The sequence below is a fragment of the Neofelis nebulosa genome, chromosome 12 (assembly GCF_028018385.1).
Source record: "Neofelis nebulosa isolate mNeoNeb1 chromosome 12, mNeoNeb1.pri, whole genome shotgun sequence".
Taxonomy (NCBI): domain Eukaryota; kingdom Metazoa; phylum Chordata; class Mammalia; order Carnivora; family Felidae; genus Neofelis; species Neofelis nebulosa.
The window spans coordinates 68,620,073-68,632,382 of NC_080793.1; the positions used below are offsets into that span (position 1 = coordinate 68,620,073).

Sequence of the window (12,310 nt, forward strand, 5' to 3'; positions counted from 1 at the left end):
TTTAGAGGGCAATGGGGCATTATTTCACTATTTTAAATAGCGAGTTTTTATTTGATGGCTTTATTTCATGGCACCTTTGTGGCCAGACCTGTAGCCTCTTTGCTCTGCTGTTCTTGATTGGGAATGCAGTGCCCCATGATATTGCCGTGGGAGATGCTGTCCTCTTGATGAGGCAATTTCTGGACACTTGGGTCAAATGCAGCCTGTCTGGCTGGTTTTCCTAAATGTTTTGATATCAGAATATTATGTGTTTTTTTTTTTCTTTTTTAGTTCTTAATGCTGAAAATCAGAAAGGAGACATGATAAATTTACTTGATCAGCGTGAAAAGAGGAATCACACACTCTGAATCGATTGGAATCCTGTACTTGATGTCAGGATTGAACAGAGATCACTACAAAATATGAGGGGTTGAATACTGTGAAATGTACTAAGTAAAATACACATCTAAAGATGATTGTTGTGGAGTTTTAATATGTATTTTATGTAGGAAAATGATGGTCTGTTAGGTGGTTTTTGGGGGTATTTTTGAAGTGTGTACCATGGTGTCAATTTGTCAGCTGATAGGTAAGAGATCAACACCAAAAACAGAACCCAAGGTCTCCTGCAAGTATGGTGACAGTGGCACTTCTTCTGGAATGTAACTTTGCTGAAAACAATCAGAGCCTGTAGGAAGAGTCTGTCTTCTGACACCAAGAAGACCCACCACACCTGGGCATTCTTCTCTGGTCCCTCTGGTGTCCCCATCACATGCTGTGCTGAGCAGCAGGTACCAGCCTGGTATTTCTGTTCTCCCCGATCAGCAATGAATGATTACTGGTTTACGCTATCATGCGCTCACTTCTGGTTCATTCTGTGGCCTAGAGCGCAAAAGTGTTAATGCAAACATCACTACCAACAGTTTTAAACAAGTCTGTAGACAGACATTTTGTGAGAAATTTTTAAAAGACCACTTGTATAACCTTTGTCATTAATGTACCAAAATGCTTCTAAGTGACTTGTAATTTGAACATTTGTGCTTACTTTGCTTAGTTATGTGTGGGCAAAGCAAAATTGTTTCTAAGAAGTCCGTATCACCAAGAGCCACAAATGGATTGACTTTTGCCACTACAAGGGGCAGCAGCAGAGCTGATCCTGGGGCTGTGGCAGAGCATGGAGGGCAGCAAGGCACATGGTGGCGTGTTTGCTGTGGACAGACTGCCCGTTCACTACAGGAGGACAGGAAGCTGACGCTTAAGGGTATATACAGTTGTTACACAGATGGAAAGTTTAGAAAGGCTGGAGAAACACAAGTTGTTTTTGGCAGTCTATATGTTTGGCTCGTAGTAGATGACTGTTTTAAAAAGTGATTTTTTAAAAAATCAATGTTAATTTGAAAAGGACTAATCCTAATTCACATTGAGCTGCTTCTCAGTATTTCTGGTAAATAGGCTCTTGCCACTTATGAGTAACTGGCAGTCACACTTGTGTGACTCTCAGGCCCTCTAAAGGGCAAGTGGGTGGTGATGCTTATTAGAGAGGAAATGGGGGCCCAGAGAAGTTAGAGCCCTGCAGGCCAGACAGCTGGCAAGCTGGACACCGGCCCCTCAGCTGGTCTGGACTCCCCATACCCCCGGCAGGCCCTGAAGGCAGGACCTGGTTTGCATTCAGGTTAAGATCTCCAATGTGAATGTTACTCATGTAGGATATTTTGTTAATCACTAAGATTAAACTCTTCCACCTGGAAAAGGCAAAGAAGGGTGTTAAACAGCTTTGTAAGGTTTTATCTAAGTCCTTGTCCAGCTTCCCTTTGTGTCTTAGCCTTAGGGCTGATAGTTTTTTTTCAATAATTAATAAAGTCTCTTCATTTCACACTTTAATCAGTGTGCATAGTTCTGAGAAATAAAGGACTGTTAGTCCAATTGCTTTGTTTTCCCTTCATGCCCTACTGGGTCCCTGAAGAATCAGCTTGCAAACTGGATTAAGGGTGGTGATTTGCCTTATTAAACCTTTTGTGGACTGAGCTGGGATGTGAATATAAATAAAAAAAAAAATAACCACACTGATTCCATCTTCATGTGCTGAGGCTCCAAAGGCCATTCATTCAGGAGGGGTGTCCTGTGAGCTGTTTCTCCAGACAGTCGTGCTTTATTACCCCTGGCTTACCTTGAGATCACGCAGGCACCTATTGCAAGGCAACGATTCATAGATGTGTTGTGGTTTTTATTTTAAACAAAAACCTGTGTAATAAGCAAGTAGATCTCAAATCCCCTACACTTCGGTTTTTTGGTTTCAGCCAAAATTAAATCAGCTATTCCCATTTTTAATAGGTGCGAACTTTTAAATTCACACCTTCCTCTATACTCAAAATGGCGTGTAGACAGGAGTGTGAGGATTCATCTTTTTTCTACAGATGGGACTGCAGATTCCCTACACAAGACTCAATCAGATTTCCTGAAGTGTAAGCACTGCACATAATGTACTTTCATGTGATGGAATTTGAGAAATAAACCAATCCCTGTTAAGTCTGTGTGTGGTCATTCTATAACTAGACCAATAACTAGCAGGATTGTTTGGTAGTATCTGGTTATCCATTCACAGTGGAACCTGAGGTACGAATTCAAGGTTCTTTAAAGTCCAAGGGATCAGTCTACTCCCACTAAGAGATTATTAATTACAAATAATCGATAGTTTATAGGACACTCAACTTCTAATGCTGATCTCTGAAGTGAATTTTAGAAAAAACACAAGAAGATTCCATTAACTGGGTTATATATTTTTTCATATTGTCAGCGTAGGCTTTGAAAATGTTCATTAGTGTCTGAGTTGGGGAAATGGCTTAATTGTGTAAATAATGGTATGTGTTATTTCTCAGAGAGCAGTACAAAGTGTACTAAGCTACTGTCCCTTAGAAAATGGCTTATAAAATTCTGATAATGTATATATTGAAGGCTTACTCAAAGTTGGTATTCTCACATGCACTTAAAAAGCTAAAGTAAAATGCTTCATCGTTGGTGTGCCTGTGAAACACATCTCTGGGAAAGTTAAAGGACTTGACATCTTTAAATTATGTATAAATTTCATACAATGAGCTTTGTAAACCAAGGCCCTCACTAGTTGAGACAAATTACACCATCTAAAGTAGAATAAAAATCCCTGATAGCATGAGAAAGGAAGAGGGATGTGCAGCGAAGGAAGGGTGGGGTCTCTAGCGATGGGTCTGCAGGTACAGGTGGACTGAAGTCTGTTTTCCAAGCCAGCAGATCCTGGAAAGATCCCCACTTGAAAATATTTCACAGGTTAAACTGAGTATTTAGTAGTAACCAAAAAGGAGTATGCCACATTTAAACCTAACCCTACACATAATCTATACATTCCTACCTTTTGAAAATGTCACTAGCCAACATTACGCATAATGTTTTAAAAGTGCCAAAAGGACAGTTAAAGGATGTTTTTAAAAACCTCTATATTCTTACAGGTATATAATTTAAGACATCATGACACACAAAATCACAATCCCCATGTAATTTGGTCTCCCTATATAGTCTAGAGCCCCCCCCCCCCCACCCGCCATTCCCTTTAAATGTATTTTGCCAAAACCCCATACAAGTGTTTGCTAAATCCCTTGTTTTGAAACTTCTGAATAATCTGTTTGAATGACTTTAAGTGTAAACACCTTCAATTCTTAACATGCATCAACAAAGTGCTGTTGTTTCTAATTTCCAGTGGTGCATTTTTTTTGTCAAGAAATTTATTAACCTTTACAAACACTATTTCCACTCATTCATAAAAAATGATTTATGATTAAATCTGTAATAAAACCATAGAACGTTCATCGATGCATTCAGTAAGACCAGTTTCATCCATGGAACATAACAAACCACTTTAAAACAGCAGTTTTCATTCACGTCGTATAAGGCTGTCAAATTAAAAGTATTTCTTATAATAGGTTGTTATCTAAGAAATCCATTTCACTTCACGTTACGTGGTAAGACTGACGGATGGATCCTCTTAGAATCTGAAAGTAGATTCTACCCCTTTATGACCCTTTCAGTCTCTCAAACAAGTTTCACAACAGGAAAATATTTGTGCGCAGAGAAATCAAATTCAGGAGGAACCTGTAAAGAAAGGCGGAAAGTAAACTAATGTATTTACAAATATTCAGACAGTACAGTTTTTTAGAGTTTCTCCAGATTTTAGAGGTAAGACAGCACAAGAGATACAAAACTGGTTTAATGACAAGTTAGAAACTAAACTGGAAGGAAAACTAGCTTAACTCTGGGTTTATGAAAGAACACTTAACAAAGGAAAATGGACTTAAATTACAGGAAAGAGTCATAGCGCGTTTTTTAGTTCCTGGGTCAACAGAGTACCAAGCAATGAGATGTATCTAGTAAAGCAAGGCAGAAGATAAGCCAGACAGGAAGAAGCTCGGGGAATAAACAGGTACATGTAATGGGCAAATGGTCAGCAGCACACCACATGTTGATACGGCACTGATGGTGTAACACCACCAGCAAGAGAAGTTTAAAGAATTTACCATCTCTTAAGCCATTCAACAAAGTCTGTACCTTTTTTCCATAAATTTGTTTTCACACATTTTGTTTTACTCCAAGTCATTTGGTAATTTACACAGGGAGGGAGGGGAATGGAAGGGCAGATTTTAGAAACCAAGTCCATAAAATCTCTCCATTTCAAAGCAAAATGGTACACTCAAGTTATTTTCTGCCGATGAACCTCTTTTTTGAATGTTTTAATTCTTTTTGTAATAATATTTATGCATCTTACTTAAAAAAGGTTTTACAATAATTTAACACCCATTTATTTTCCCCACAATGTACTTACCTTAGATTCCTTTTTGTGTCCTCCTGCCAATAACTTCATGACCACAAAGTTGGGTTTGGCAACCTTTAAAATTCTATTGACCTAAACAATGAGCAACATTAAGCTATCAAAATATAAAATTCATTTATGTCTTTACATTTTAGATTTTTTTAAATTTTTATTATTTTTGTTTTATTAAACAAAGGCAATTGAGCAACATGGACAGACATACTTTTCCACAGGGCTCTAGTTTGGTCAGCCCGGACAGCCTAGAAGGGCCCCTAGGTCTCCCTCTCATTGAACCTGAAGAATGTCAGGCTGCAGAGGTGGCAGCAGGGCACCTGGTGTGGCCCAGACTGTGCAGTTTGTCTGCTATAAATCCCACCTCTGCCAGGTACTAGTTATGAAATCTTTGAGTTCTCTAGCCTCTTTGTTCCTCAGTTTCTTCATCTATAAACATGGGGCAATAATGTGACTCATCCTGCAGACATGCTGGGAGGGTTACTAAATGAGCTGATACGTATCGTGAGCTGGGAACCACACCTGGCAGGGAGGCAGTGTCCTGTGTTTACAGTCACTCCTGACTACTACTCGCTCAAGAGCCTTCACCTAGACATGAACAGCAGAGGACAGGAATGCTGTATTCCTCTCAAAAGGGAGTAGCGTGCAGTTTGAGGAAAAATGTTCCCACTGTTCCTTGCTGACCTCTCTCCAGAAACACCCCTCATTGCAGGTCTGGAATGGCTTCTCCTCAGCCTCATCACACATCCACCTGTCCAGATGACAGCTCCGTCTGGCCATTTAACGGGCACCTCCCAACCTGAGCTCCTGACTTCCCAGCCCTGGCTCCCACCTGTTCTGCTCTACCCGCAGCCCTCCCCACTGGCTCCATCCATGCAGGGGCTCAGGCCCAAACCCTGATGTCCTCCTTAACTCTTCTTTTCCTCACCCACATCCGATCCATCTTGACCTTGGCATACTCAGAGAATGCAGTCACTTCTGATGACCTCCACCGTCCCCACCACCTCTCACCAGATTATTGCTGGGGCCTGCCAACTGGCTCCTCTGCTTCCACCTCTGCCCCTACCGCAGTCTATTTTCAGCACCAGGGCCAGAGTGATCCTTCAGAACAAAAATCCGCTCTGGTCACTGCTCTGCTCAAAACTCTCCAGCAGCGCCCCCCTTGTTCACCCCGTTCCAGCAGTGGCCTAGGGACCTGTACACATGCAGATCCCACTGCCCACAGGGCTCCATTCCTGCAGCCCTGTGACTTGCTTTCTCACCTCCCTTTGAGATTTGCTCACAGGCCATCTTAATTAAAAAATGCCTAATCCCGGGGCGCCTGGGTGGCGCAGTCGGTTAAGCGTCCGACTTCAGCCAGGTCACGATCTCACGGTCCGTGAGTTCGAGCCCCGCGTCGGGCTCTGGGCTGATGGCTCGGAGCCTGGAGCCTGTTTCCGATTCTGTGTCTCCCTCTCTCTCTGCCCCTCCCCCGTTCATGCTCTGTCTCTCTCTGTCCCAAAAATAAATAAAAAATGTTGAAAAAAAAAAAAATTTAAAAAAATGCCTAATCCCCCTCCCACCTCCCTACTTCTATTTGCTATCCCCATTCCTAGCTTGATTTTTCTTCATAGTACTTAATATCTTCTAGTACACTCTATTATTTATTTGGTGTCTGCCACACACTAGCCTCCACTGCCCTCAGGAGGGCTGGGATTTGTCTATTTTTTTTTCACTATTAAAAAAAATTTTTTTTAAGTTTATTTGAGAGAGAGAGACAGCACGTGCAGGGGAGGGCAGAGAGGGGGGGAGAGAGAATCCCAAGCAGGCTCTGCACTGTCAGCACAGAGCCTGATGTGGGGCTTGAACACAAGAACCACGAGATCATGACCTGAGTTGAAACCAAGAGTTGGACGCTTAACCAGCTGAGCCACCCAGGGCCCCCCACTAGTTTTTTACCACAGGGCTGAGGACATAGTAGGCAAGTATTTGTTGAGTAAATGAATGAAGTCCACTGAAAAAAATCTATGCTATCTATTATAGGTACCTTCCTCTCCCCTTGTATTTTCTTTTACTGCATGGTTATACACGACAAAAAGTCATCTCTCTCCTCTCCTTGTTTCCCAAGGCACTCAGTTCCCCTCCCAAGAAGCAAACACTGTTATCAACTCCTATGTATCTTTCTGGAGATATATTATATTCCCATAATCCTTGCACACATACACACAGACTTGGTGGCAGCATACTATACACAGTTTATTACTTTGCTTTTTTTAAACTTCTTGTATCTTGAAGAACATCCCATTACAGTACATAAAGATCTTCTGTTGTCCTTTTATTGCAATATATGATGTATCGTAATTCATTTAACAGTCCCGACTGAGGGACAGTGAAATTTCCTTTCTTTGCCATCAGAATCCTGCTGCAATGAATACTCTTGTGTATTAAGCACTCACTTCCCACACGTGCTCATGCAGAAAAAATAAACCCCAAGAAGCAGAACTGCTTGGCCTAAGCATCTCTGTTTTTAAATAGAGAACTGCTATTAACTTCTCTTTCATGGAAGTTGTACCAAGATACACTCCCCAAAACAGTCTATTACAGGCAATGCATTCTCATTTACGGAATACATGCATTTCAATGTGATTAGGTACACGGCAAACTGTGAAAATAACAAGACTGCACAACTTTAGTATTCTACAAGTTCTAAGGTCTGTACGATGATATCTCAAAGCGTTCGAACTAGCATTTTAAATGGTCAAGTGGAATAGGGTTTTTACTTCCTGTGATAAATGACTAGATCATTTTTCATATTTAAAAAAAATTTTTTTTTAAAGTGTATTTATTGTGAGAGTGAGAGAGCATGAGTGGGGGAGGGGCAGAGAGAGAGGTGGGTACAGAGGATACGAAGCGGGCTCCATGCTAACAGCAGAGAGCCCGACATGGGGCTCAAACTTACGAACTGTGAGATCACCTAAACCAAAGTCAGATGGCCACCGATTGAGCCACCCAGGCGCCCCTCATTCTTAATATTTTTAAGATTTATATAATTATATTTCAATATAGTAAACTACACATTAAAATAAATATTTTATATGTTAACATTTCTGAACTGTGGATCATTCTGGATCTTATTTGTGTTCTTCCTACTCATTTTACGGTTCTATGTCTTAATTTCTCCTTGCACTGATTTCTAAATTTGCACAAAAGAGCATTTACTTTCATCACATAAATTTTAAGTCTTAAAAGGCTAGGGTAAGCAAAGCCATTTAAAATCCTTGGCAAGAACACGACAGGCTTCACTATTAATACTGTTAAGGTTCATTTTTATAAACTGTCATCCAGTAGTAAGATACATATTTCCTGCCAAGCTTTTCCTCTAGAATTACTATGACTGCAGTCTTACCTCATGGTCTGGGTTTGGGATATTTTCCAGTATCATTTTTGCCTGCTGAAAGTGCTTACTAGCTGCAACATACAGTTCTGGAGACTGAGGAGGAGGGCTGTATTTATTGAGGTCAGACATTTCCTAAAAAGGGGGAAATGCTATATTATTCAAAACATGTTTAATACGAAAAACTCTAAAATACCTTTTTTAATTAAAGAATTCTTTACTGACTCATGATTTATATAGAGACACTAACGCAAATACTTGGTATATGTCCCTATTTTTCCTGTGTAATATTCAATTCTCAATCTCCATATGATCCTCATATGATCCTCATACTTAAAGTAACTCTCAATTTGATGAGTGCATCCAAAAAAAGCCAAGTAATTTTCACACTAATTAAAACTGCTCTTTTATCACCTTGTCACTGGCCCAATAATGGCTGGATTGGACCATTTTAACACAATGGCTAAGTACAAGACCTAAGGTCTAAGACGGAATGCTTTACAGTTGCTTCATGAGCCAAATCACCTTGAACTGCAGATAGTGCACCGGCGGTGGTGTCATCACACTGTTGAACGGAGCAAATCTGTGCTCATATCGAACTTGTTCACTATCAAGCTCAAACTTGGGTTTTCGAACCTTGCCATCCATGTCAAATGCTACCATGGTCTAAAGGGAAAAGAAAATGAGAAAAAAGATTATATCAACATGACAAAGTGAACATCCTTATTAATACAGAATAGAAAACAAGAAACAGCTATTTACACAGGGCTAAAACAACTTTAAGGATCAGAAATCAGAAATAGGAAGAGAAAAACTGGCTTCAGTATTCATTATGTAATATGCCATCATTATATAAAAAATTGTCAAGTTCCAATGTTTAATATATTACTACCTTTCCAAGTGAAACTGTACCACATGCACATTATTTTTCTAGGACTTCCGCTTTCACAGTAGCTTTGAAACCTTCAAATAAAAGCTTCTAAAGAAAAAAAGGAGGATATAATACGAAAAGCGCAGGTCCTATTTTTCAAACACAAGTCCGTGCTCTGTTTTATGTATCTGAATATAAATTGCAGCAAATAATCTCTCGAATTGCCAAGCACAACTTACGAGTTAGTATGTACTACCTCCTAAAAGTGCTTTGCTTAAGCTGTGGAGCTCACCCTCTTCCTAATATGCTCCTAAAGAAATACAAACCTCTCTCTTCCAAGAAACCTCTTCTGATCATGAACCAGAAATAAACTCTTCCTTCTCTTATTACTTGTGTCACACATGTCACCTGACCCATCATTACCTAGACACTTGAGACAAGGATCACCTCTGATTAGACTCGGTATCCTTAAATGTACTCAGTAGAAGATATGTGACACACAGCAAGGGTGTTAAATTAACATCCGTTAATCAAATGAATTGATAATCAAACACTTGATAAACACTTGATAAACAAATTAATGAAAACTAGACTTGGGCAAAAGGTAATTTTCAAGCAGATGGTTAATAAACACAAAGGTGAAATCAGAATCTGGAAAGAATCACAAAAGAAAGCCCGTTTTAATTAAACTATGTGTTGAAAAGCAAAAAGAACTTCATTTGCGACAACTTACTTTAAACATTCCAGCGCACATATTCTGATATGCCTGGCTCATTGTGATCTCTCGGCTCAATGGGCGAACTGTAATTAAAAAGAAAATCACCCAGTCTTTTCCCCCTCCTCTCGCATTATTGTAGGAGAAAATCTAATTCAAAAAAAATCTTCCACCTTGTTTACTAAAATTAAAAATTCACAGTTTGTTCCTACAGGTTAAATTTAGTTTTATGAACAAAATCTACAAATAATAAAATATAACCGGAAGGTTAAAAAGTCATATTCCCTAAAATAAGTAATACCATAAAATTCTGGTATGAAGTAATTTGGGTTTCTTTTGAATTCACCATTACAGAGACTTAACTTCTGAAATAGGAAACCCATGGCTATAGTCATTTAATAACCCACCCAAGCTGTTGAAACCCTCATGAAATACAAAGTAATATTTTATTAACATTTGGAGCAGTATCTGCACCCTTCTCTAGTGACCCCGAGGGCAGTGCCCTGGAAACATTTCTTCTTCTTCAGTTGCCCACCGCGCTCTATGGTCATCTTTCTGTGCCACTGGACCAGCACAGCTCGGGACCCACTTCCCTCCTGAGCTGTCAGCCTTCTGTCAAAAGATCAAGGATCTCCTGCTGCCTTGTGCCTTAATTTATCTTGCCTGCACACTCCATGTGTCTACTTCATCTTGTCCTAAGGCCCTCCAACACATGGAATAGCAAAGAAGTAAAAGAAAAGCAAGGGAAGGCTCCAAGGAGGCTTATGTCACTAACAGTGGGACTCAGTGTCTATCTTATACTTGGCTCAAGAGAAGATGGGTGAGAATTGAGGTGTAATGACTAATTCAACCATAACAAGGTACAGGTAGCTCTCCATCTATTTATGTGTAGAAATTAAAGTGCACTCCATTGTTAGTTACTTCTTGAATTTAAAAAGAGCCCACAGTACCTTTCTTCTTTTTCTTTGTTTTTTTACTGCTCCGGCCTTTCTGCTGCTCTTCCATTATCCTTTCCTCTGCCATTTGGGAGCCATCAGCACGACTTAACGTGGACATCAACCATGCATAAAGGAATTCAGAGAGATACCTTAAAGGGTACCAAATGTGAGTTAATGGAAGATGTCTACATGAGACAGCTTTATCACATGTATCTCTTAATAGAGATATTTTTAATACTGCTTTAAAAATCTTAAAAAACAAACAAACCCTGGATTATCCAATTGGATAACTGACAGATTTTACAAGAAATTACCATTACAGATGGTTAACTTTTCCTTTCTTGTAGACTTATATGTTGCTGGACAATGCTTAAAAATGTTTAATTCCCTACAGTGATACGCATTTTACGAACTTCTTGATAATGATGTATGTAAATCAAATGAATGCCCATTAAGCTGTTTTTTCCTTTTTACTAACTATATCAGAACACTCTTCACACCTTCAACCTATTAAGTAAATATTTTTTTTTCCCATTAATTGTGAAAGAAAGCAATTAATACTGAAAAAATTTTGAATTGTAGGCATTATATACCAAAGCATTCTAAAAAATTAAGAACATTCAGGCTTATAATTTACTTGAGCTTAATCAATAAATGAAATGTGAAACAGTTAACAGTACACCCAATACTAACTTTTCAGAAGTTTAACCAACATTACATTCTCCTATGCCAGAAAAGCAGTTCAAATCTAGGATATGAATATTTATGATTATAACATAATCATAATAAACATTAAGGACTACTACATTAAGCTAAAATCAAAGATTTAGAAGAAATTTTATTATGATCAAGGATGAGCATTTAATTCGTATTTCCAAAATTCCCCCAAAAGTTGTAAGGCAGGTTACAATATTAAATCATTTACAAAAAAAAAAAATATTTTAAAGCAAAACGAAAACTAGTCAGAAGACACACCTTAGGATAAACAACATTCCTTTTTGTTGTAGCCAAACAAAACCCACACATTCGATAAATCAAAACAGCATGAACTGGCAAAAAAACCAAAAAAACCCCAAACACCTGGAATGATTTAGGTACTGTAAGTTAAACTGAATGCTATGCTTCCTGGTAGCAATGGCAAACTGGCAAACATATTTTCGTTTGGTTAAAAAAAAAAAGCGCATATAATTTCATATGAAAATAATTGCTGACAGTGAATTTAAGAAAGGCATTTAGAGTATCCTTTTACAGGATACAAATGAATTCCACCCCCCCTGCAAATACATGGGATACAAATGAATCCCCCCCCCCCCCCATACACTACAAAACCTGAGGGTATCTTAACTCAATGAGAGGATTTCTATAGAGAACGAATGCTGCCTTCTACCTTCCAAATATTGAACCCGAGGGGCATATGAGTGAAGGAGATAATATGGCACATGTCATGCTTTTCTTGTCAAATATCAGACATCTCAGTGAGCTTTTAAGTGCATTATCAAAATTAATACACAATCATACCTATGGAGAGTCAAAGTACCGATACTCTAGACCAGTGGTTCTCAAATTGTGATCACCGGACCAGCAGCAGTAT

The 12,310-nt window shown here is 39.1% G+C and overlaps 2 protein-coding genes across 5 annotated transcripts in view; one reads left to right on the forward strand and one right to left on the reverse strand.

The window, feature by feature from the left end:
• Window positions 1–2,502, forward strand: part of GOLM1 (golgi membrane protein 1) — a 57,150-nt gene extending 54,648 nt beyond the window's left edge. For both annotated transcript variants that reach the window (XM_058695557.1, XM_058695556.1), the window contains exon 10: window positions 271–2,502. In XM_058695557.1, coding sequence (XP_058551540.1) covers window positions 271–347 — 77 coding nt within the window. In that variant the 3' untranslated portion in view covers window positions 348–2,502. The remainder of the gene's footprint in view (window positions 1–270) is intronic.
• Window positions 2,503–3,760: 1,258 nt separating this feature from the next.
• Window positions 3,761–12,310, reverse strand: part of NAA35 (N-alpha-acetyltransferase 35, NatC auxiliary subunit) — a 96,174-nt gene continuing 87,624 nt past the window's right edge. For all 3 annotated transcript variants that reach the window (XM_058695553.1, XM_058695554.1, XM_058695555.1), the window contains exons 18-23: window positions 10,732–10,868; window positions 9,800–9,867; window positions 8,721–8,861; window positions 8,208–8,330; window positions 4,823–4,903; window positions 3,761–4,095 (exon numbers count right to left, since the gene is read on the reverse strand). In XM_058695553.1, the coding sequence (XP_058551536.1) occupies window positions 4,036–4,095; window positions 4,823–4,903; window positions 8,208–8,330; window positions 8,721–8,861; window positions 9,800–9,867; window positions 10,732–10,868 (610 nt within the window). In that variant the 3' untranslated portion in view covers window positions 3,761–4,035. The remainder of the gene's footprint in view (window positions 4,096–4,822; window positions 4,904–8,207; window positions 8,331–8,720; window positions 8,862–9,799; window positions 9,868–10,731; window positions 10,869–12,310) is intronic.